The 26,290-nt window shown below is 34.3% G+C and overlaps 1 protein-coding gene across 5 annotated transcripts; it reads left to right on the top strand.

The window, feature by feature from the left end:
- Positions 1-777: 777 nt before the first annotated feature.
- LOC110626322 (transportin-1) lies at positions 778-22,967 on the top strand. 5 transcript variants are annotated; one of them, XR_002489701.2, is made up of 30 exons: positions 779-1,151; positions 2,350-2,637; positions 3,486-3,575; positions 3,738-3,815; positions 3,927-4,007; positions 4,631-4,681; positions 5,086-5,171; positions 6,285-6,351; positions 6,452-6,508; positions 6,588-6,617; positions 6,736-6,795; positions 6,941-7,054; positions 7,419-7,532; positions 8,109-8,207; positions 8,423-8,548; positions 8,628-8,702; positions 8,899-8,970; positions 9,076-9,186; positions 10,964-11,047; positions 11,568-11,675; positions 12,094-12,195; positions 14,204-14,266; positions 14,343-14,417; positions 14,566-14,637; positions 14,753-14,877; positions 14,977-15,028; positions 15,104-15,172; positions 15,247-15,306; positions 22,228-22,508; positions 22,585-22,967. XR_002489701.2 is itself a non-coding variant. In XM_021772147.2 (30 exons), the coding sequence occupies exons 3-30, from the start codon at positions 2,422-2,424 to the stop codon at positions 22,309-22,311; spliced, it is 2,421 nt and encodes an 806-aa protein (XP_021627839.1). In that variant the 5' UTR covers positions 1,012-1,151; positions 1,629-1,731; positions 2,350-2,421; the 3' UTR covers positions 22,312-22,967. The 5 variants fall into 5 exon arrangements, 3 of the variants coding, with proteins under 3 accessions (XP_021627838.1, XP_021627839.1, XP_021627840.1); XM_021772147.2 differs by adding an exon at positions 1,629-1,731 and having other exon boundaries at positions 1,012-1,151; positions 22,228-22,967; XM_021772148.2 differs by adding an exon at positions 1,659-1,731 and having other exon boundaries at positions 1,013-1,151; positions 22,228-22,967.
- Positions 22,968-26,290: the final 3,323 nt, after the last annotated feature.

The raw sequence follows: 26,290 nt of genomic DNA on the forward strand, positions 1-26,290 counted from the left end.
AAAGGAAGTTGAATTTTAGTACGAAAAAATACCAACAATAATTTACCGTTGGCTCCTGAATCCAAAACAATAAGAGAGAATCACTATGGCGATGGTAGACATAGCTCGATTAGTTATGGAGAATCGATTTATGCATCTTAATATTACAGACTTCATAGATCTCCTATAATTAAAAAGAGTAGAAATATCCATCATGAAATCTATATAAAATCTGTCCTAAATTATTAAGAAACCTTCTCTTAGACATTGATCTGGCCATTCTTCAAAAATAAAATTATATGTGTTCAACAATAGTGAGAAAGAGAGTGATCATTCGATAGCCAAGTAGAGTCAAAACATAGATCTATGAGCGAGGTAGCAAATTGAAGCCTAACAAAAGATGGTGAAAGGAAGATTTAAATTTTAAAGTTGGTCTCTAATAATTTTTAATAATGTAATATTCTATTATAATTTATAAGATACATAATTAAGCATTAAGAAAATTACATATTATATATAATTTTTTGTATACAATGGAAAGGGTGAGACCAAGAACAAAAATTAAACTAAAGACAATTGCACGAGGGCTATGCAGCCACTGTGATTAGTACACTAAAATATATATATATATATATTATTAATACACTAAATATAGTATTAATTAATTTTTAATTTTGAAAAAAATTAATATAATTTTGAAAAAAAATTAATTTAATTTTGTTGATACGAGTTAGATAATGCTAAAAGGGTGTGGACTAATATAATAAAAATAAAAAATAAGTTGAATTTGATATACACCCTAAGTACCTATCAGTTTTGACAGGCAGACACGCACTTAACTTGGTAGCAGCAGGGATTAGATCAACAGTGAAAACAAAGAAAAGAACAGTACTCTTCTCCTTCTACTTCGCCTCTGCAACAGCTGCAATTCCTACACGCCCACCAAAATCCGTGTCTAATAGGAGAGCTCAGAAATTGCATTAATGGCGACCACGGAGAGTGCCTCTTGGCAACCGCAGGAAGCTGGGTTGAAGGAGATCTGTGGGTTGCTGGAGCATCAGATTTCTCCTTCTTCTTCTGTTGATAAATCCCAGATTTGGCAGCAACTCCAGCACTACTCTCAATTCCCCGATTTCAACAATTACCTTGTTTTCATTCTAACTCGCGCCGAGGTACCTTGTGTTTTGATTGTTTGCTTCTCGAGAAAAGTTCAATTGGGAGTGTTTGATGGTGTTTTTGTTTGTGAGTTTTGATTGGATTGCTTGCTTGTTAGGAAACTGGGTGTTTACTTGGTGATTTTGTGATCGGATAGTTCGGTTTTGGAAGCTTGTTCACTGTTTGCGTAGGGTTTTAAGAAGTTGTCGAGTGGTAGGTGATTGACTTTAACAAAGTAATTAGGTGATTGACTTAAAAACGTTATTTATTATGTATTCTGAACTAGATGAGTAAAGATAGAATGCAAAGCAACCATTTTTTAATCACACACATGTTTCTCTGGAAATGAGAACAGTAAAACCATTTCCAGATGCAATACCTAAGTTTAAGATACTTTTTTTGTATACGAACCTGAGTATTCAATTTAAAATTTCTGATGTAAACCATCTTTGCGCTCATTATTCTCTGTGGAGCATTAACTTTGAATCTTACAGCTTTGTACTTATATTCTGAATGTGCTTAAGTACATGGAAAGTACAGATTCAGACATGACATCACCCAGCAAATGCTAAAAAAGAAAAAGACACGAAACTGCAGGTGCACATTCTGCAAACTATATGATTTCTCTAATTATAGATGTACACATTCATATATACAAGAAACTCAACATACATAATCAGAATTAGTCTTGTTCAAACTGAAAAATCACTGGCCAAGTTAACCATCAGTTAGTATGGTGCGGTAACTCAGGTATCACTAGTTGTAATATGCATTAAATATATTTTTGTTTAAACTAAAATGAAAGCTCGGTTTGTAAGGTCTTCCTATCAGGTATCTTCCAAAACAAAAGTGTATCAATTACTGTCCCATCAAAAAGACAAAAAGTTCCCACCTCAAAATATCGATTGGGAACTTGAATAACATATTCAACCACAGCTCATCATGTGGAGACACAAGTGTCCTTGCTGTGTCATGCCAGGACTAGCTCTCTCTCTCTCTCTCTCTTCAAAATTTTTAAGTATCTTAAACTCGGCTTAGACATGGTGTCCAATGTATGTCTGAGTGAGTATGCCTTTGACATATGTTTAAAAACAGATATGGCTGCAAAAATAGGTGTGTCTGAGGAGCTTTCTAGTTTTGGCTGGCTATTCCATGGAAATGTTTAACCATAATATGATGCTGACTTTTCATACTGATTGTTTGGAACTTCTACAGGGTAAATCTGTGGAAATTCGACAAGCTGCTGGTCTGCTGCTGAAAAACAACCTCAGAGTTGCATATAAATCGATGACTATGGCTCACCAACAATTTATTAAGTCAGAGTTGTTGCCTTGTTTGGGAGCAGAAGATAGGCATATAAGGTCAACGGTTGGGACCATTATTAGTGTTCTTGTTCAAATAGGCGGAATTTCAGGGTGGCCTGAGCTGTTGCAGGCCCTTGTAAATTGTTTGGATAGTAATAATCAAAATCACATGGAAGGTGCTATGGATGCTTTGTCAAAGGTGTGCATTACATTCAGTGACTTGTAGCTTACTGGTATTGGTTTTCCATTTTGTGATTAGCTGGCCACTTGTGAGGAGAGAAACAATGGCGTTAATTTTGTTTGCATAGCAGAAAGAAAATTACATGAATAGCTTGTTAGAATTGATGTTTATGTAAGTGCGTACTTGAATGTTGTCGTCATTTTCAATATCCTTTTTGCTGTTATTCAAATCAACATTGTGTAGTTGGTTATGGAGCTCTTGTTTTCATATACATAATGCACTTATAAATGTATTTATTTATAAATTTATTCTATAGCGGTATGTTTAGGAAAATGAGGAAAGTTCTGTTGGACTTGTGGACTGATGTTACTGTTCTTCATGATATCATGTATGTAATGATAAAGTACCATTGGTGATAGTTATAGCCTTGTAGGTTTATTGGATTCTTTGTATTCTATGAGCTACCTGTGAATGCTTCTGGTTGTCTCAACATCTTCTCAGGTTGATCCTGGTGACTCCAATAAACTAGTTTCACTTCCATAGAGGCTCTTTAGATCTTTTTCTGAAATTTCTATTTTTCTATCTACTGATTATCAGTACAGTGTTTTCTATATGGTTTTGTGGTGTACTATCTGCCTCCTATGGATACAATATTTACTGACTATGTAATATATTATCTACCAACTATAGAAGCCTTTATTTCTTTTCTGAAATTTCATGTGTTATGTACTGTGGATAGAGTATCTGCTACTACTACTTGTGGTTGTTTTTCCAGGGAATTTTTCACAGCTATGCTACATATTGGAATGTATATATGCTTTTTCTACTTTTTCTTATTTACCATATCAGGATTATATATGATGCAGATTTGTGAGGATATCCCACAAGTTTTGGATTCAGATGTACCTGGGTTATCTGATCGCCCCATCAAGATTTTCCTTCCTCGGTTTTACCATGTAAGATAAGTATAATTTTTTAGTAGAGCTCATAATAAAAGTTCAGCTGTAGCTAATCATTGTCAACGATTTCTCATTTATTGTATTAAAACTTTTAATTCTTTTTGTTTTCTAATTTTTTTCCCTGGAAGGAGAATTTCAACTTGGTTTTGCTATAAACAGTTTTTCCAGTCACCACACAGTTCGTTGAGAAAGCTTGCCTTGGCCTCTGTTAATCAGTACATTATGTTAATGCCTGCTGTAAGTATATACTTGATACATCCATCTATTTATTTTTTCAGTTCCCACCCATTTTTTTAATTCCGAATTTGGAGGAACTGGGTAATATTGTATGTTAATTTTTTTTTTCAGGCTTTATATGCATCTATGAGTCAATATCTTCAGGGTTTGTTCACACTTGCTCGCGATCCTGCTTCAGAAGTGCGGAAATTGGTGAATATTTTCTCATTATCTCATTATTATCATATTATAATTTATAAGCCATTCTGGCCATTAAATGTAGTCCTTTAGTAATTTGTTTTTACTTTTAATTATTTTTATATGACCATAAGCTTGGTTTGCTAAATGGCACTTGTCTTGGTTATTTATGGTTTTTAGTTGGGCTGCATTATCATATAAGGCTCTCCCTTTGTCTAGCTATAGAAAAAAATGGGTCTTGGGTCAGTCTTCTTGCTTCCTTCATGGCTTACAGGGACTTTATATTTTCATTGATAATAGCTCATGTTTCCATGATTTGTTGTGATTTTCTAATCTGTTGAATTAAAGAGATAATTTTAGGATTTAGGAACCAAATATTGAAATTAAGAAGCCATTATGGTAAGAAATTCTTAAGATCTTCTTATTAAATTGAAATGCATTGGGCTTTACTATTGTGCTTGGTGTTGTTTCGAAGAATATCTTTATTTAGCTGTGGCAATTTTTTTCCCAATTTCTGAATCTTGTGTTGCTTTGCAAAATTAATTTCCTCATATTCATTTCCGTGTTTGCACTACGTTGGTCCCTTGCAGAATACTCTTCTCTTTTATAAAGTTGTTTGCATTTTATTTTTTTAACAGGTTTGTGCAGCTTTTGTTCAGTTAATTGAAGTCCGTCCAGTTTTCTTAGAGGTGGGTATTTTGTTATATTTTACTCTCATGTCTCTGCTTGCATGCCAAACTATCTTTCATAATTTTATCTCTCTGTATCCCCTTTTTTCTTCCCTTTTGAGTCAAATTCGAGCTGTTCATTTTCACTGGGTCTGTACTGGTGTCATAGTTCAATAAGTTAGTCTTTGCTTAGTGTGCTTTACATTCTATTTGGCCATGCAATAGCCTTGGCTGAAAGCAGCTTCCTAAAATACCAGAAGATATTTTCGGATTTATTTTTTAACATTATTTTTTACACAATTTCTAATTTTTTGATCTTCTTGTAGACCCTCAACCTCAATCTATTGTTGGCCAAATGGTCTTTTAGACTTCCACTCTTTTTGTTTTTGTTTATTTTTGTTGATGTGAGTTTTGCTCAATTTCAGCCACATATTAGAGATGTTATTGAATATATTTTACAAGTCAACAAGGATGGTGATGATGAAGTGGCCCTTGAAGCATGTGAATTCTGGTAATGCTCCATTTTGTGAACTACTTATGTTGAATGTTATGTTGCTAACTTCCCTTCATGTGTTGGAGTTTTGGTTGCATCAACCTGGTACCAGGATAAGATGGGAATGGAGATTAATATTGAGTTAGCAATCTTTTGATTCTTTAGTGTTGCCTTAGTAGTTACATAGATCTAGGTTTTCCATTTCAAACCTTTTTGGCAATATGAAGATTACTACCCTTTGCCCCCCTTCTCCTTTGCCTCTTCTTCAAAGATGTAATTCCCAATATTTGTATAACAAAAGATGATTTTAAGTAGGAGCTGCATATACTTATTCGCTAGTGGACTATTTACGTTCATCACCTGTAAGACGATTTATACTTTTATCCTGTAGAATAATTATTTTGATTTTATCCTCAGACATTGTAAAGGCATTTTAGCTTGAAAAAGGAGCTAAAAATTGAGAAACTATCTATTAGTAGTTTTATTGTCTCATGCATTAAGTTGAAAATAAAATGCATGTATTTCAAAACAATAGGTAATTCAATGTAGGAACTTAAACCATTTTCACAAATAGAAGATAATTTGGCTTTCATATTTTAGTTTTGGTTACTATTGGTCAACTAACATCTTGATGGACGACTGTTAGTTCTATAAATAATTAAGAGCTTTAGCATCCAAAATAGGTTTTGCACCTAATTTTTCATAGATGACTTTTGATTTATCTATTTATTTTTTGTCGGTAGACAGAGACACACTCAGGCTCAGGGACAGATGTTTGATTTATTAATTTGTTTAGCTTTAATCAAGTAGTGTCAGATGGGAAAGCTTTTGTATCGGTGACATAATACTAATGCACAATAAACTGGCAACGATTTTAACAGAGAGAGAAGCAGAATTACTCTAGTTATGTTTTTGGTTTATAGTGATGATTGTTTTGATGTATTGAGATCATGAACACCAAAAATTATGTGCTTAATGCTGTCCATGAAATAAAAGGAGGGTCTTTTATATATTTCGTTAAATTTCTTGATAGCAGAAAAAATTGATGACTTTTTGGTCTCTGTTTGCAGCTTTGTGTTTGCTTTTCTTATATTGTTTCTGTTCTTCCTTCTTAATGTTGGTGATTGGCAGGTCTGCATACTGTGATGCTCAGTTACCACCTGAGAACTTGAGAGAATTCCTGCCCCGTCTAATTCCAGTAAAATTTCCCCTTCTCAACTTTCTTAATATGATTTTCCATTATTCATTTATTGTTTGAAGTCCTGTGGATTTTTTACGCATCTTTTCCCACTTTGCAGGTTTTGTTGTCAAACATGGTTTATGCTGATGATGATGAGTCGCTTGTTGATGCTGAGGTGAATATTTTTGGTTTTCAGATGGTTCTCAATAGAGATTATTTAATTTGAAACTTACCAGCATCAATCATTGTTTCAGGAGGATGAGTCTCTCCCAGATCGTGATCAGGTTCAATATATTTTAGTTCTTTCTTAATTCCTGGGTGCTTCAGATTCTTGTTTTTCATCCAACTATCATTTCTTTCTTGATGTGCTGAGTTCATCTGTAATAAATTCTTGCTCTATAGGATCTGAAACCACGTTTTCATTCATCACGAATTCATGGTTCAGATGGTGTGGATGACGATGTAAGTTTCCAAAGGCTCTCTATGTTTATTTTCATTTTTAAGTTTATGTTTCAGTAGACGTGACTAAATATCTGTGCTATATGAGTAGAAAGATGAGGGCAGTATATTAAACCTTCTCTGAATTATTATTTTGGGATAATTACAGGATGATGACATAGTTAATGTATGGAATTTAAGGAAATGCAGTGCAGCTGCTCTTGATGTTCTATCAAATGTGTTTGGAGATGAGATTCTTCCAACACTAATGCCTGTTGTTCAGGTAATTAAGCATTTGGTGTTAAATAAACCATCCTTTTTGTCGCCTTTTCTTTTAAATGTTCTTTGTGCATTAGAAGGGAAATCCCTGGAGTCCTATTTCCTTTTTCATCTCCCCTCTTTTACCGTCTTTTCCTGATTTTTTTTTCCAGAAGTAGCTATGCAGTATATTATTATGTTCAATTCAATGAATTCTGTATATTTAAGGAGATATTACGCTTCTAAACTTTGATTAAGAATTCTTCCATATTATTTGTTTATTTGAAATTGGAGAATATATAGCTTGTTCCAATAAGTTTGGTTTTAAGGTTTATTGTTCCACATCTACATGCTCCTGTTTTATATGCCTAATTTTCCTTCTCCTGCAGAGCAAGATGTCTGCCACTGGCGATGAAGCCTGGAAAGACAGGGAAGCAGCTGTCTTGGCTCTTGGTGCTGTAGCTGAGGGTTGTATTAATGGTCTTTATCCTCATCTGTCTCAGGTAAACCATTTACAGCTTTTCCAATTTTTGTTTGCTGAATTTATAAGCAGACTAACATATGATTTTATGCCGCCTTTAGAAATCTTCACTGGATAAGTTCAATGGTAGGCTTCTGTCTGCTCTTCATTTTGATTGTGATGGTTTATTAATTGTTTAACGTTCCATTTGGCCTCCACATTTTCTTTTTCTTATATCTCGCCTTTAAAAATTTATATTTAAGGAACACCTTGAATTTTTTTTAGTTGTATTTTTACTTATGAAAATGGATCCTCAAATTTCTATGATCTTTTTATTTTATCCCTTGTCCTTTTTCATGGAGCCGGTTTATTATTTGATATTGTTTTTGGAGGGGCTGGGGGCTGGGGCCTGGGGCCTAGAAGTGGGGTATGGTATGCCACTTTTTTTATGTTTCAGGATGTTTTATTTCCTCATATATGCAATACAATAGAAAGTAAGTAGTTTGTGCTTCAAGCTTGTGAGGAATGAAGAAAAAGATAATGTTTTATTTTCCTTATATTGTCGATTTTGTATTTCAATTATATCACATACAATTTGAAATTTTTTATGTATATGCAGATTGTGGAATTTCTTATTCCCTTATTGGATGATAAGTTCCCCCTCATACGGAGTATTTCTTGCTGGACACTTTCTAGATTCAGCAAATACATTGTTCAGGTATGGTTAAGTTTTTGTTCTATTAGTTGCTTCTCTGCAGCAAGTGTATTTGCCTCTGTTTGATGCACTGTGGTTGCGTGTTTGATACACACACACACACACACAGAGGCTGATTTCTTGTTCTTAGTTAGCTGCTGGTATTGCTTGTCTGAGTTTCACTCTGTTTCTGGAATTTGTAGTTGACCTCTCTCAACATATATTCTTTTTAATCTTAGGAAAGTGGCCATGAAAAAGGATTTCAACAATTTGACAAGGTCCTTATGGGTCTTTTACGGAGAATATTGGATACTAACAAGCGGGTCCAAGAGGCTGCTTGTTCAGCTTTTGCAACACTAGAAGAGGTCTTTCCGAGAAGTGAATTTTAGTTGTTTTAGTTTTTCCTGTTTTCAAATGTTCTTAATGGTGCTGTTATCTTGGCAGGAGGCTGCTGAAGAGTTGGCACCACGCTTAGAGATTATTCTACAGCACCTCATGTGTGCTTTTGGGAAATATCAGGTTCCTTCCTGCTTTTGACATTACTAAGCTTCTGCCACTGTTAAATATTATATGTCATGTATGTAGGTTTCTTTGTTAATTTTATAAATTTTTGTAGTTATGCTTTTGTATATTCTGTATGCTTTTACATATCCTGACCTCTTTCTCTATATACTTTATGTTGTATCATTTACTTTACCTCTATTATTTGATCTAGAGACGGAATCTCAGAATTGTATATGATGCTATTGGAACTCTTGCAGACGCTGTTGGAGCAGAACTGAATCAGGTCTCATATCATGCATTGCTCTCTTCCTTTCTGTTCTTTTCCTCTCTTCTTCTCTTGAGTGATGTGTACAGTTAGCTGTTTAACTGATCTAGTAATGATTTGCAGCCCACTTATCTTGAGATTCTGATGCCACCATTGATCGGGAAGTGGCAGCAGCTTTCAAATTCAGATAAAGATCTTTTTCCATTGCTTGAGTGCTTTACATCCATAGCACAGGTGTTGATTAGTGTTCTGTCTGGCTATGACCTGTAGTTTCTATTTTTTTTTTTCATTTTATGTCAATGCAATGTAAAGTAGGTATACTCTTCTAGTGATATTTCAGATTGTGTGGAAACTAATAGCTCAAACAATAGTGGGTGTGTTGTGTCAATTGATAATCTTCCTGTAAATCTATTTTGAACAATTAAACACTATTCTTTGTCTATAATGATGTGAGGCTGGCTGGTTCATCATGATAGAAGAGATCCATTATGATTTCCCCCTCCCTTTCTTTCTCCAGTACATTAATAAGCTTCCAGCATATTTTGTAATGATCATGGTGGAGCGAAAATTTACTTATGGAAACATTTGCTCTTTGATCACAAAAGTTTTGGTGTGCTGTATTCTATCGTGTATATGTGCTTTAACAAAGAAAGAGCTCTGTCCATTGAAAGGTCTGTGTTGTCAACTCTCTAGGCATATTCCTTTTGTGTTCTGATCATACTCTTCTTTTTGATCTCTCTTTGCCACTGTTATATGCTTTTTCTTCCTTAAAGGTGGAGACTTTAAGGTTTCTAATGCATTTTTTTCTTTTATGGGGAAAAAAATCCTTATGATGCACCATATACTTTGCAAAATCCTTTTGATTTTCCTTTTTTTTCCCCCTTTTTGTAGATAGATATTGAAGATATGCAATGAGAGTTCCAACAAAGATTCAATTTCAATCTCAATATCACCATTTAATATCAAATATGATGCTCATTAAACTGCTTTTTGGTTGCATGCTGGATATTGAATCTGAAATCTAAAGGATTTGATCTTTATTTTATTTTCTTTATTTTTTTAGTTCAAATTTCAAACTGTATGAATAATGATTTGGACTTGGAAAGGAGAGATTATCATCTAAAGCTCTTAACATGTTTTAATTCCATAAGGCGATCAACCAAGAAAAAAAGTTTGTTTTTAAGCCTTGTTCAAGTATTGAAATGAAAAATTCAATTACAGATCTCTTATTTTAAATTCCTGTAATGCCACTCAATTTATAACTTCAGATAACATTAAAGTGGGACCTCTAAAGTAACTTAGAATACAAATAATCATACCGTCCAAATTAAAAAAATATGGATTTAAGCTTATACGTAGTTAGTACGAATTCTTGGAAGATATTATTTGACACAATTCTGTGCTTAGAAGATATTATTTGTTTTGGCTGAATATATACTTACAGTCTTACACACTTATAAATTAAGATTAACCTATTAAACACCTAAACTAAAATTATAACCTATTCAACACCTAAACTTATAAAAATCATAACAAATTAAACACGAATGAGTCATATTATTGAAAATTTATTTTAAAAAAATAAAAATTAATCACATATTGTTGACTGCACTCTAAGTTTTGCTAAATGTGCTATGAATTTTTATAAGTGAACAAAGTTAAATGAGTATAATTTTATCATTTTAGAAAACTTTAGAGTTCAATTAGCAAAATTTTGAATACAGTTAGCAATATTTTAAACTATTTTTGACTTCTTTTTATAGATCATCAATTATATGGTTAATTGTGTTTAATTGTTACAATTTTTGTAAGTTTAGGTGTTCAATAGGTTATAATTTTAGTTGAGGTGTTAAATGGGCTAATATGAAATAGTACAGGTGTACAAGTATATTTTTGGCCTTTTTCTTTGTTTTATACATCTATCACTGCTTGCATTTTTTTTTTCCTGGATGAAAGTACAAGCAACAATTTGGAGTTGCTACAAGGAGAATAATTTCTTTATTTGTTTCAGGCACTGGGTCCAGGGTTCTCTCAATTTGCTGAGCCTGTGTTTCAGAGGTGTATAAATATCATCCAGAGCCAACATGTGGCAAAGGTTTGGCTGAATTTGATATGTTCATAATTCAGCAGGAATAATTCCTTTTTATGCTAAAACCCTTTTTTAATGCTTACTATGCAATTTTCTCTCCTTTTTTATTGTAATTTACACTCTATGCATATGATAGCATATGCACTGCTAACCAATTTTGGTATGTTGTCAACTATACTTATATATCATATTGGCATGTCCCTACTGACCACCTTAGTTGTGTGTGCTGTATTTTCTCATTATTGAGATGCTTAAGCAATATTCATTCATGTGTCCTACATGCCCATTTTTTACATGAACGTCATATGCTATGCTGAATAATTACTTTCTTTCAATCTATAGTGAAGACAAGGGAAAACAATTTTTTTCATGATTTCATTATCAATGCAGTTAATATAAATTTCCAACTTAATACAACTGTTGATTGACTGAAGTCTGAATGTCTAACTGCCTATATTGCATTCCCTTTCTCTTTAAAACCATTTGTTGTAACTTTTTTAAGACATCAAATGAAATTTAATTGCAGGTAGATCCTGTTTCAGCTGGAGTACCATATGATAAAGAGTTTATTGTCTGCTCTCTGGATCTACTCTCTGGACTTGCTGAAGGTCTTGGCAGTGGGATAGAGAGTTTGGTACTTCTTTTTCTTCGTGCTTCTGTTCTGTTTTGAATTACTTGTTTTATTCTTCTTTGTAGTTAAGCAGTGGATTCAACTGTTGCTGGACATCGCTGTTTGCTGATAGAATTTTGCATAGTAGTTGTCAGTGTTTTACCTGTTCTAACTTCTAAAATTCCTTTTAATGCAAAAAATTCTTAAGCTCAACAGATATGTGTTTGATTCCACCTATTTCTTAGCGCTGATATTTTAATTTAATCATCTGGTTATTTGTTTGGAATTTTATTCCTGATGGAACGGATTCCATGTATTTATTACTTGAATCTTGATCATAGATTGGAGTTATCCCTGCATGATGTGGATGTCCCAGACTTTGCAAGTAGGTGTTTCTTATATGATATGCATGCCAAATGAGCTTCTCTAATTTTGCCTGAAGGTTTCACAAAGTAGTTTGAGGGACCTGCTTCTGCAATGTTGCACAGATGATGCCTCTGATGTTCGACAAAGTGCCTTCGCACTCCTTGGGGACCTTGCAAGAGTACGTAGTAATTACAGTCACCAGCTGATCTTATTTACATTTTGCTCCCTCATGGGTGTCATTTTTTTTTTATGGGATTTCAATTTTTTTTTTGTTCTATATATATGAATGTAGATTGACCCCCTCAAATTGGACCTTAATTGGCATTGGATTTTACTTTCCATTAATTTATTTTTATCATTATCCCAAGTTTAAATTTTTATAGTTTCCTTCATAACTATAAGAAAATAGAATAATAAGTAACTTTCCCATATAATTGAAATATCCTTTACTGCTTTTGTAACTGTTGGAAACTTGGAATTGAGGAGATTTTCTCTTAATTCATTGGATTTAAGTCTTTGTTGAAGAATATCATGATTATGAGAAAATCTATTATTTGATCAGCAAAATCAATGGGTTAGGACTAAGGATGATTCATGATATATTGATATCATGCCATATGTATCATCTATCTTCCATTATAAATATGGACCCTTATGTAAAAACCACAAGTGAATGAAATATAACCCTTTGAAGTTTTATGGTTGTTGATGGAGGCTCTTGGCAGCTGAACCATGTAAATCCCTTTATTATTTTCTCATATCTTTTCTGTCATTCTAAATGTCAACATGGTATCAGAGCCTATGATATAAGTTCTGAAGCTTCTTTTTTTTTTCTTTTTTCTTTTTAATAATATTCACCTCCTTCATCTAGCCTAGGGTTTGAGTCCCAAAGCTATTTTTCTTCTAAGTTCTGCTTCTTCAGTTTAGCCAAGAGTCAAGACTTCTAAAGCTATTTTTCTCCTAAATTCTCCTTCATGGATCAGAGCTTGGGTATTCAGTTCCTTCTCTGAAAACTTTCTTTCCTTTTATTTTGTCCTCTGAAAGAAATAGAACTGGAAGTATACATATTCAAACCACTAATGCAGCACATCATTCAAGTTGCACTGTCCATCTAGGTAGGAGAACCAGCTGCAGGCAAGGTGACTGCCAGAAACCCATCACTAGATCCATGCCCTACACATCACTTCCGACCACTCTTTTCTTGCCAGATTTTTTCCTAACTGGGTCATGTGAGTTTGGCAACTCGCTGTGGCTAGTAACCTGCTTGAATCCTAACAGAAGAGAACCCCTTCTCCTTACAGTATCAGTTTCCCTGTCTGTTGAAAAGTTTCTGTTTGAAATTTACAGCCAGATTATTTTTTAAATAAAAAAGCAAATAAAAAGGTTTACAATGCATGTCTTGCGTCTTTTATAAATATGAACTCTTATGTATCATGTAAAAGACACAAGTGAATGAATGTAGACCTTTGTCTCTACACACATAGGCTTTCAGTAGTCGAATCACATAAATCCTTCTCTTATTATTTTCTCCTATCTTTTCTACCATTCGAAAATACGCCACTAACAAATTTCATAGTAATAGTAATTTATAAAAATTGAACAGAAAAAGTGATAATTGAGATGTCAAAATAATAAATTTATCCCAATTACAATTTTTTTTGACTTGTATACATTTTCTCAGGCTCTATCTATTATGTACTATTCATTTCTTATTTATTTTATTTAATATATTAGTTTTCATAAAAATAAATTACATTGAATATATTACAATCAATTTTGTTTTATAAATTAGTAATTAAATTTAAAAAATATAACTACTTTTGAGATTTTGATTTTAGATTGTTTTGAGTTTTATGATCAACTTACATTGAAAATAGTTCATATTATAAATGAAGAAAATTAATTTACATATTAATAAAGAAAAATAGAAAAATGATTAGAAGCATTTTTCATTTCATTTAAGCTAAGTAGTTAATAAATTAAAATGTTTATTAGTTCACCTTATTTTAATTTGTTCAAAATATTACCATTATTTATAACTATGAGCTGTTTTTTGTTTGGCTTCCCCCAAAGTCAATGGTCTAGCCTGCATCTGTGTTGGATGGAAGCTCAGTTGTGCTCATGGGTAGCTTTTCCTTTTCATTATAAATTTGATGCATGTGAATTCTTATTATGATTTTGGTCAGGTGTGTGCTGTTCATTTGCGCCCTCGACTGCCTGAATTTCTTGATGTCGCAGCCAAGCAACTGGTCAGTGAAATCCATGCATGATTTTGAGCATTGTGTTGTTTTGGTTATACATTAATATCATGTATGCTCCATGCAGAACACTCCCAAGCTCAAGGAAACTGTGTCAGTAGCAAATAATGCTTGTTGGGCAATTGGAGAATTAGCAGTCAAGGTATGTGTTGCTCAGCCTTCTACTTCTTCTTCCTGTTCCCCTTTTTTTTCCTTTTGTTTTAAATGTTTTTGTACTTGCAAGGATCTCAGAGCATGAATTGCTTCCAGATTTAATTTGATGTATTAGATACAACTACGAATAATTTCAGGTTCATCAAGAAATTTCTCCTGTTGTTATGACTGTCATGTCATGCTTAGTTCCAATCCTTCAACATTCAGAGGTAATTGTCTACGTTGTTAACTAATTATTTGTGAGTTTGCCAACTCGTGAATGTGAAACTGTGCAGTAATAGTGGCTTTATGATATTTGTAATTGCACATCTGGTTGGTAAGCAGGAGCTGAACAAATCCCTGATTGAAAATAGTGCAATCACACTTGGGAGGCTTGCATGGGTTTGTCCTGAGCTCGTATCACCACATATGGAGCATTTTATGCAATCATGGTGCATTGCTTTGTCTACGTAAGTAATCTTTCATCTGTTTCAATGTGAGACTGGTTTATTGATTTCATGGTCTATGGTATCATCACATGATAAATTATTTGGATTGATCCGTGGCAGGATTCGTGATGATATTGAAAAGGAGGATGCTTTCCGAGGTCTATGTGCAATGGTATGAACCTGCTTTCATCATTCTTCTTCAGGTTGAACCATAATTGAACCCTTTTGGTGGTCTCTGTGTTCTCAGGTTCGAGCAAATCCTTCGGGAGCTTTAAATTCACTTGTTTTCATGTGCAAAGCTATAGCAAGTTGGCATGTAAGAATGGCATTATTTTCTTCAGAAATGGTACTTTTAATTAAAAATGTCATTTTGACACAATACATACTCAGGAAATAAGGAGCGAAGAGCTGCACAATGAAGTTTGTCAGGTGTTGCATGGTTACAAACAGGTCAGCACTCAGCAGTCCTTTGATTTAACACTTGTACTTTGATATATTTTCCTAAAAGCTTGTTAACTACATTTTTATGCATGGCAAGTCAGCTTTTTAGGAATTAATACCTTGGTAAATTTGCATAGGTCAACTTAGTTTTTCTATTAAAAATAAAAGTATGATCACTTAGTTTTAAAATTTTCTACTAAATATTCCTTTGGATTTGTGAATCCCACATCGGTTGTGGAAAGGGGTAATGTGCCCCTTATATGGGTCATAGGTAGTCTTCCCCCTTGAGCTAGCTTTTGGAGTGAGTTAGGGCTGACCCAAATTTAATATGATATCAGAGCTTTCCCATCCGATATTGAGCCTTCCATAAATATATCACACACCAGTAAAATTCTGGGGAGGGGTGTGTTGAATCCCACATCGCTTGTGGAAAGGGGGTAATGTGTCCCTTATATGGGCCATAGGCAGTCCTCCCCCTTGAGCTAGCTTTTTGGGTGAGTTAGGCCTGACCCAAATTTAACGGGATTCATAGTTTTCTGCAAAGAATGGCTCTTGGAGCTTGCTAGGGCACTTTTGGCCGTAGAATGTAGGAACATTGATTTAGGATGAATTCAACTAATCTGCCTATGAACACTGTTGTGGGTGGGGTTTTGATTATTAAGGATTTTGAGATGAATTTTCAGTTCTATAATTGAATTAATATTTGGGCATGTATTTGATAAAATTAAAATAAAAAAAGAGAAGTAGAAATGTCAACATTGTCAAGGGCATGCTGCAGTATCAAGTCGCATAGGGAGCCAGTCTAGCACCTTTAACTATGAATGGTGGGTGATTTCTTTCAGGTGCAGAGGAAAATGTATAAGAAAAGGGTTGGGTAAGCACTGTAATTGGAGGGAAAAGTTGTTATAGTTATAACTGCTGAAGTAGTTCGAACAATTATTTTAGGAGAGAAATCTTATGAAAAGGGGCTGAAACTATGTACAGAGGCATTGAGAATTCTTGAAGAGTCATTAATAATTCTCTCCTTCGTTCTCTCTCTCTCTCTCTCTCTCTCTCATTTCCTTATCTCCTCTTTGTTCTTATTCTTCTATCTCTCCTTCTATTTTCTATTCTTACAATATTCTGAGTTAGGGTTTCTACCTAACACTGGTATCAGAGCAGGTTCAAAGGTGGGCATCGATTGCAAACTGGTTTTTTGAAGATCGCAAGAATGGCGCGATCAGTAGTGGTAGGGCCGAATGCCGTCAAATTGGCAGAATTGGAAGATGTCAAAATTCTCCACGGAGATTCTCGCGAAACACGAAAAGATGTAGAAAGAGTAAGAGTGGATCTTAAAGAATTGCAGGAGGAAGTTGGTAGAGTTAGCAAGAATATTGCATAATCAAGGCAATCCATCGTGGAAGAATTGACTGCTGTTATGGCAAAAATGTGGACTACTCAGGGTAAAGAAAGCAGTTCTGTTGAGAAAGAATCAATGAGAAGTGGGGAAATAACGATCTTGGAAGTAAAGATTCCACGGGGATCTTGGGGAAGGGAATATTACTAGTTCCAAAGGAATCGGGGGTTGGTCGGGATGGAGGTGCCAGCAGCTCCACTTCTGTGGAGAATTTGAAACTCGAAAGGATGCTGCCAAAGATTGAGTTGATTACTTTTGAAGGGGGTGACCCAAAGGGTTGGCTTAGCAAATACTTTGAAGTTTATGAGGTGCCAAATAAAAAAAAGGTCAGCATAGCAAGCCTTTATTTGATGGGTAAGGGCTGATTCTTGGTACCATAACTGGGTTAGAGGAAGAAGTAATCATCTTGGGAAAAATTTCTATGTAGAAGGTTCGGAGAGAAAGGATTTGAAGATGTTGAAGAATTTATGAAAATGAGACAAGAAGGGTCCGTGGAGGATTACCAAGATAAGTTTGAGGATATAAGTGTGAGGATGGAAAGATTTGCACCTGCTTTGCAGGAAAATTACTTCTTGTCAGGATTCATTGGAGGCGTTGGGGTTGAAATTAGACCTATGGTAAGAATGTTGAGACCTACCAATCTTGCTCATGCATTTGAGATTGCAAGGTTGCAAGAGTAGCTGCTGCACAGCAATAGAAAAGCCTTAGCCTCGAAACCCATATTCACCTTCTATAAAAATACTTTCAATACCATTAACCCTCAGTCGTTGACTTATAAAACTGCTCAGTTACACCATAATTTTCCCTATACCACCAAACCCCCAAATGAGAGCACAATCTCCAAAAGTGCCTCAAATGTCCCTACTAAACCTTACTCCACGACTAGTACTAACTCCGTGAACCAAACCTCCACCAAACCAAGCAATACGAATCTTGTAAACACTATCAAGCCATCAAGACCTTGCTATAGATGTGGGGATAAATTTTTTCCAGGGCACCAATGCAAGGCTAGAGCAACATGGCATTGCTAATAGAAGAGCAAGGTAAGGAAAGTAGTGATGAGTATATGGAGGAAGGGTTAATAGAAGAAGTACTAGAAATGGGAAAGACAGAAGCTGAAATGACATTGTCTGTCCATGCCATTAAAGGTAGCTAGGGAGAGGACACCATTAAAGTCCTCAGAAGGTATAAGGATAGACAATTAGTGATTTTAGTGGATAGTGGAAGCACTAATACTTTCTTGGATAAAAGGGTTGTCCAAGAATTAAAGATTCCTCTAGTACAAATTTCTCCTGCTGTGGTTAAAGTTGCTAATGGGAGGCAAATAATGAGTTCCACTATGTGTACTGAATTTCAATGGTAGGCACAACAACACTTATTCTCTTTTCCTATGAGAATATTGGATTTGGAGGGTTTTGACATGATATTGGGGGTAGATTGGATGAAGAGTGTCAATTCAGTATTATTTGATTTTGAAGGGCTACAAATATCATTTCAAAAAAGAGGGAGAAGAGCCCCTTTAAAAGGGGTTAAGGAGGATTCTAATGCTGGTAAAGTTCGGGAATGCAGCAGTCTTGACAAGCTTTTTCACAAGCAAGGGCGGGATTTTCAATCTCCAATATTTAGGGTGAAGTCACAGAAATCAGACCATGCAAATTACCCTACAGTATGCTCTACCTCCAAAGGTAACCTTCATTTGCTCTTACGACAGTTGCTGCACAAATATAGTATTGTGTTTGAAGAACCTCAGTCCCTACCGCCCTGGAGATCACTCAATCACTCAATACCATTGCTGCCCAATACCAAGCCTATCAATGTTAGGCCTTATAGATACCCCTATTACCAGAAAACAGAAATAGAAAAACTGGTGAATGAAATGCTAGCCTCTAAAGTAAGCCAACCAAGTTCCAACCCTTACTCTTCCCAAGTGCTGTTAGTCAAAAAGAAGGATGACACTTGGAGATTTTGCATTGATTATAGAACGCTAAATGACAGCATTATTAAAAATAAATTTCCGATCTCTATGATTGACGATTTATTAGATGAGTTCCATGGCGCTAGGGTGTTTTCTAAAATTGATTTAAGAGCTGGATATCATCAAATAAGAATGAGGAAGGAGGACATCCCTAAGACTGCTTTCAAAACTCACCATGGTCATTATGAATTCACAGTAATGCCCTTTGGGTCCAACATAGAAATCACAGCCGCTCCTTAGTTATGACAAAGATGCTAAGGCTACTAAGTTGATAACACAACTTTCCCTAGATCCTAAAGCCTATGATAAGTACCAATTGAAGCAAGGATTGTTGTACCATGCAGGAAAGTTGTATGTGGGAAGTACAAGGAAACTGAGGCAAATGCTGGTGGATCAATACCATAATAGTGTTTTTGGGGGGCATTCAGGCATCAATAACACTTATGTGAGGCTTCAGAGGCACTTCTTTTGGCCTGGCATGCACTCAACAGTATTAAAATGGGTGCAGCAGTGTGCAACTTGTGCTCAATGTAAAGGAGAAACAATAGCCAGCCCTGGACTTTTACAGCCCTTACCAATTCCCAATCAAAGTTGGCATCTCACAATGGACTTTATAGAAAAACTCCCTAAATCTAGTGGCAAGGATACGTTAATGGTAGTAGTCTGTAGATATACCAAGTATGCCCACTTCCTTGCTCTGTCACATCCATTCACGGCTGCCTGGATAACATTTACAAGTTGCATGGAGCCCCATTGTCCATAGTTTCTGATAGAGATAAAGTTTTTACAAGTTGCTTTTGGAAGGAATTTTTCAAGGGCTTAGGCACTTCATTAACTTACAGCAGTGCCTACCACCCTCAAATAGATGGCCAAATAGAGAGACTAAACCACTGCGTAGAAGCATATTTGAGGTGCATGTGTCATCAGCAACCTAAGCATTGGATTAAGTGGGTACCTATGGCAGAATGGTGGTATAATTCTTCCTATCATAGTGCCATCAGAATGACACCATTTGAGGCTTTATATGGATATTATCCTCCTGCTCTGCCGGCTGTCCTACCAGCAGAATCTCCAGTGCAAATAGTAGCTGAGTTCTTCACTCAAAGGCAGCACATACATGATCTGCTTAAATCCAACTTGGAGCAGGCCAGGAATAGGAAGGATGAAACAACAAGCTGATAAGAGAAGAAGTGAGAAGGAATTCCAAGAAGGAGATTGGGTATACCTCAAATTGCAACTGTATAGACAAACCTCCTTGGCACTGAGAAAGAATTTAAAGTTGGCTGCCAAGTATTATGGGCCTTACCAGGTGTTGAAAAGAGTGGGAAAAGTAGCATACCAGCTTCAATTGCCGGAAAACACTTCCATACACCATGTATTCCATGTATCCTTACTCAAGAGGAAATTGGGAGATATCGTAGTACCTCAAACTCAATTACTTACAATGGTGGAGGAAGAAGTACTGGTGGCTCCTGCTGCTGTACTCAAGACAAGGACTTTTGAAAGAGATGGTCAATTTGTTAATCAAAACCTAATTCAATGGACCAATCTTACTGCCGAGGAAGCCATGTGGGAAGACAGGGCCTTCATCCAAGCTCAATTCCCTGAGTTTCAGCATCCTTGGGGACAAGAATGCCTTAATGGAGGGAGTATTGTTACTAATTAGAGGAAAAGGTATTAGAATAGGGCTGGGTAAGCACTATAATTGGAGGGAAAAGTTGTTAGAGATAGTTATAACTGCTGATGTAGTTAGAGCAGTTATTTTAGGAGAGAAATCTTATATAAAAAGGGGGCTGAAACTATGTACAGAGGCATTGAGAATTCTTGAAGAGTCATTAATAATTCTCTCCTTCGTTCTCTCTCTCTCTCTCTCTCATTTCCTTATCTTCTCTCTGTTCTTATTCTTCTATCTCTCCTTCTATTTTCTATTCTCACAATATTCTGAGTTAGGGTTTCTACCTAACATTGCTTTCTTCTAGGCACAAGCCTAGGTGGTGAATTCCATATTTAATTTGTATATTTTGATCAACTTTGAATTGATACTTGAAAATCGTTTATTCATTTAGTTGCATTAAGAATTCCACATCTAATGAAAACACCAAGGATAAAGGGTATGTAAGGGTGAAAGGCCAACTAACTAGTTGATTAGTCCTAATATTTTAGCAACCGTTGATCCATGCCTCCCTTCAATTCAAAATTTCAATTCTTGGTGTTGCAATAGTTGGTCCAAGTCCAAGTAAGCCCAAATTTCATCGTGCATGGGTTCTAGTATTCATACCCTTCATTCAAAAGTTCTTGTAAGGTTAAATAGAGGTAACATATTGGTCTTAGTATGAATATTTGATTTTAATTTTTAATTGAATTTTAACTTTTTTGTGCCTCGTGTCACTTGGCATCAGCATTCACCTTGTGCCTAGGTTCCAAGAACCCTTTGCACTTAGTGTGCCTTGCTCCTTTACCAACTATGAGTGTCAAGAACGAAGAGATCAAATCCCAACATCTAATCCCTAACAAAAGATGCATAGAAAATAACTTGGTGTACATGCATGAAGACAAGTTTTTCATTGTTCCAAGAGGGTTACAACTTCTATTATCTTGTATAGGAAATTATAATTTTGCTAATTAGGACAGATATAAAATCCTGGAATAAAAGCGTCCAATTGAATGAAATTCCTGAATTGCTAATATCATTAAATAATAAAATAGTAAATTCATGGAACAAAAGATTTCCTATTGAATAAAATTCCCAAATAACTTTCCATGTCATTGAGTGAGCAAGGAAAGACTGTCAAGCTTTTTCAATTTGCTCTTTTCCCAATTTGGAGAGGAAATAGTAGAGTGGGATGGGGAGGTGGGAACATTGTAAATCATATGACAAAATTGAATTACTACCTACAAGGCTAGCACAAGATTTTTGTTGACACTGTTCTTTCAATTCAGTGTCACATGCTAGATTATTGATTGGGCTAAGGCATCGGTTGGGTGGGGTTTATACTATATAGGTTAGACCCTGGGGCCTGGAGTGCTTCTTTTGACAGAGTGTAATCCATAAAAATAAAATAATAACAAGCATACATAATTTATTTGAGAAAAATACAAAATAGTATCCTGAGGTTTGTCAGATTGACAATTAGGAGCTAGTCGTTCAATTTTTTACAATAATTTATTGAGCTTTACTGAGTTACACTTTAAGGAGAATTTCTCATTCACCATTAGTTGTGCTGACATTGCAGTGTTACCATCAATAAAATAATTCTTCCCTTCTGTAAAATTGCTAATTCCATTTGTTTTTTGATTTTTCATATTCTATGTGACCTAATACATTTTTTAAAAATGTTATGTACTTACATTGCCACATCAGCAAATCAATGGCATTACAACATTTGTCCTTGAATTTAATGAAGTAAAGCTCAGGGTATAGTTTTGTAAAAAATTAAAGCACATACTCCAACGTATCAAAATGTGAACACTTCCGTATGTGGTAGCTGTAGCTATCAGTAATGGTGACAAATGATTCATTTATCAATGAGTTTGTTTACTAGTATGTATATTATTGCAGATGCTTAGAAATGGAGCATGGGACGAGTATATGTCTGCTCTGGAGCCTCCAGTGAAGGAAAAGCTGTCAAAATATCAAGTATAATAGAATTCAAGTTATGCTTGCTGGAACTTGTTGCATAGTGTTTGGGTATTCTCTTCTGGATTTTTTTATCACCTGTGACAGTTGTTTTGTGCTTTGGCCAATATTGTTGGCCACAAGTCATTGGGCACAGACGTGGGTTTGGTCACTATTTTTTCGAGCAAAGCATTGGTATTACCATAATTCCATGAAGCTTGAAGGTAATGTGCACCTCTTCAAAACATTCAACGAATTTGTTGTTTCGACTGCTTATGGTTTTGGAAAAAAAAAATGTAGAAATGGTGAGTAGAGGTGCAGCTTCCAAGCTTTGGAGAGCATTTTTCTTATTGATGATTTGTGCTAGGATGGCCAATAATTATCTCATTCAAGCTTCCAATTCTTTTTGGGTGTGGGTTTTTTTTTTCCCTCTAGTTGCTAGGTTCTGTGTGATTTCCACAGATTTTTATACAACAGGTTTTGAGAGTGATTTGATTATTACTAGTTTTTTTTTTTTTTTTTTTTTCATGTCTTTATTATTCAAGGTTTGTAACTAATAGACTAGCATGAATTCAGCATCTTGTTTCATAGGAGACTGAGGTTGGGGTTTTGCAAACAATCATGTATCAATTAACTTTGTATCTCATAGTATTTATTCAGGTAGTATTTTGTTTGGATTTAAATCTTAAAATTTTCTTTTAGAGCCTTCATTATATTAGAGTAGCTGCTTTATTTTCTTGTTCCTCCTCCCAATTGCAAAGCTTCCCAAGTGTGCATATTGCTATTGCCTTCGTGGGATATTGGCCAAAATGCTGTTGAGATTGTTTTATTTTAACAATTGGTTTTGATTGGGTTCAATCTCCAGACTTTATAGACATGGAGACTACTCTAATACCAATGGACTCCAATGAACTTAGAGTCCATTGTTTCTGGCTTTTGAGCTTTAGCGCAAGAAAGGATGGAGGGTTGGAAGTCGAGGAAATACTTCCATCAGTATTCTGTGACTGGGCATTTGCTTTGACGATGTGCTGATCTTTAAATTTTTAAAATTATATTATATAAAATTACGAAGTATCACATTACTTTTTAGTATTTATATTAGATTATTGATATCAAATAATAAATAAAAACACATCAATTAAATAGTATTACTATGTTTGTGAAAATTATTCAAATAATTTAGTGTTTAATATTAAAAATGTTTAAAAAATTTTTTATTGTTAAATTGTTGCTTGAAAGATTTATAAACAAAATGGATGACTATATATGAAAAGTATTAAACATTTTTTTAACTGTTATGTATAAATAATACAAATTATAATAAACATATAAACTTGCTATTCAAATTTGAAGCCTTTTCGGCAGACAACAAATCAATTGCGATGATATTAATCATAAAAAAAAAGCTCATAATTTAAGTAATTAAGCATCTTTTTGTTTATATTTATATTTATAAAATGACAAAATAAGAATAGATATTGCATTACTGAGTTATTACATCATACATTTAATAAAATAAAAATAAAAAAAATAAAAGATAATAAGAACTAACAGAAAATTTCATCAATTGTTTAGAACAAGAATGATTATCAAATGCACAGGAGAGTTGAATACATTGGTGGCAAAAAGTAGCCATACTATGTCCTCCATAAGCAATGTTCATTCTATTACAACAAAATTAGTTTTGCACTTTTCCATGCATGAAATTGAAGCCTCCATAAGCAATGTTCATTATATTATAACAAAATTAAACTTGCACCATGAAAATATAGTAATTTTTCATCAAATAGCTTTCAGACATGAAATTGAAGTAAAGGAACAAAAAATTGTATCTGACATTTTGAAGAACTAAGTTTACCTTATAGTAGCCCTCATCATAAAAGAAAAAACCCCTACATTTCTCATAGGCTTAGCTTTTCATCTATCACAATCTCTATAAATATTTTACATTATATAGGCTCCATACCTATAACTAAAGTTTTAAATATCCGATAATTATAACATAACTTGTAACGTATGATGGTTAAAAAGTTGAAAACATTTATATTGATTAAATGGCTTTTACGGAATGGAAGAGAAAGGTTGAAACTGTAGGAAAATGCTACACTTTTATTTTTTATAGGCTTAGCTTTTTATCGATCTCAATCTTTATAAAACATTTTACAATAAATAAGTTCCACAATGCAAGTGAAGAAATGAAAAACATAGATGGTGGAAAAAGTGTCTTTATTGATTTTTGAAGGGCTATATATACAGAGAGTTGAAAAGAAGAGAAAGACAAAACACGTGAAAGAAGTTTTTCCCACCTTTGCTAACAAACTAACTAACTTTTCCTAACATAAATTCACTATTTAACTTAAAATTTTAAAATTCAATGTAATAATCCGAAAACTGGATCGCTACTGGCGCTAGAGTTCAGGTCAATTTAAGATTGTTGGAGCACGTAACAAGTCTACTATATATCCTATTACACCTGATATAATCTCAAACATGATCATACAAGTAGATAAAAAAATTATTTTCCATCTCGTGAATCGAAACTCCACATATGCATGTATTATGACTGAAAACGTAAAATCCATACTAGAACTTTCATCAAATGCTCTAGTATGATCAACATTATATGCCTCAAACTTGATTTAAACATAGCTTAAACTTTAAAACTTTTACATAAGAAGATTATAAATAAGGAATTATAAAAGAAAATTCAGGCAAAACACAATTCTAATTCATAATTTATTACATGTCTACAGCTATACTATTATATCAGAATTATACCAAACAATTCTGTCGACCTCCAGAGCTAATTTTGGTCATGCTAATTTGTGCAAAATTTGGAACAACAAATAAGCCAAGTAGCCACATCATTGAGTAGGCTGGAGTCACAAGGAAAATTGCATTCATAAACAGTGGTTGACCCAAAACAGAATGTCAGCGCTATTTTGAGAAGCGGAAAAGTACTACAAAATGATAGATTTGAGTAGCGATTTGCCCAAACCTCTGGGCAAACCAGCGAGAAAGTACTGCAGAATGACAGATTTGAGCAAAGATTTGCCCAAACCTCTAGGCAAACCACTAAGAAGAAGCCGCAAACAATTCATGAACAATAAAAAGATGACAAGGCAACCAAGAATATACTGCAAGATCAATTCAAAGTTCCTCCTGTTAGTGTATTTGCCCTAGGCTATTATCTTGGATCTTTTTGTATGTCATTTTGTTTATAAAAGAGGTTTTATTATCATTATTATTTGCTTGCATGTTATATAATAATGATTAACATCCCTAGTTGTTTATTATTATGATGATAATAATAAAATATGACTAGTATGATTGTTGATTGATAATCATAAGATGATTATGTGTATGTTGATATACATCAATAATTATAGATACTTGTTAGAGAACAAAGTATTGGATGGACCCATATTGAGATCACTACATGGGTTATTGTCATAAGTGAATCTCAAGATAGTTATGTTTTAATCGTTTGACTTGAGATTGTCATAGTTTTCAACATAAGGACTATTATGTTTTGGCACAACCAAACATTGTCTTTAATCGGATAATCATAAAGGTTATGATTGAGCATAATAGAAATTACATAGAGGATATTGAACAATCAAGATAGAATTTGTCCATCTCTTTGAGAGAGATATCTTCTAGGCCCCTCAATAAGTGAGACTGAGAAATATATGGCCGTGCTCAAATGAATTGATAATGTGATCAATATCATTTGGTTTTATCAGTCTACTTAGAGATCGAGAAATCATAAGTTTGAATATTATAAGTTTGACATCTTATATTCAAACTAGATATCGTGTGACAAAGGGATTAATACATATTCTGTTTATTATGTTTTATTGGACTATCGATCCTCATATTAATTGGGTAGTCATAATGTCTTACTAGAGGCAGATTATGATTTATGGGCCTTGTGGGATTGAGCCTATTGCCAATTAATATGAGTCTATTAGGTCGCACACAAAAGAACGTCATTGATGTGCTA

The sequence above is a fragment of the Manihot esculenta genome, chromosome 11, assembly GCF_001659605.2.
Source record: "Manihot esculenta cultivar AM560-2 chromosome 11, M.esculenta_v8, whole genome shotgun sequence".
Lineage (NCBI taxonomy): Eukaryota > Viridiplantae > Streptophyta > Magnoliopsida > Malpighiales > Euphorbiaceae > Manihot > Manihot esculenta.

Coding starts and splice junctions, on each gene's coding strand:
- LOC110626322 (XM_021772146.2), top strand. CDS start 963: ATGGCGACCACGGAGAGTGCCTCTTGGCAACCGCAGGAAGCTGGGTTG. Junction 5,172..6,284: donor CTTGAAGCATGTGAATTCTG/GTAATGCTCCAT, acceptor GGTGATTGGCAG/GTCTGCATACTGTGATGCTC. Junction 6,509..6,587: donor AGTCGCTTGTTGATGCTGAG/GTGAATATTTTT, acceptor TCATTGTTTCAG/GAGGATGAGTCTCTCCCAGA.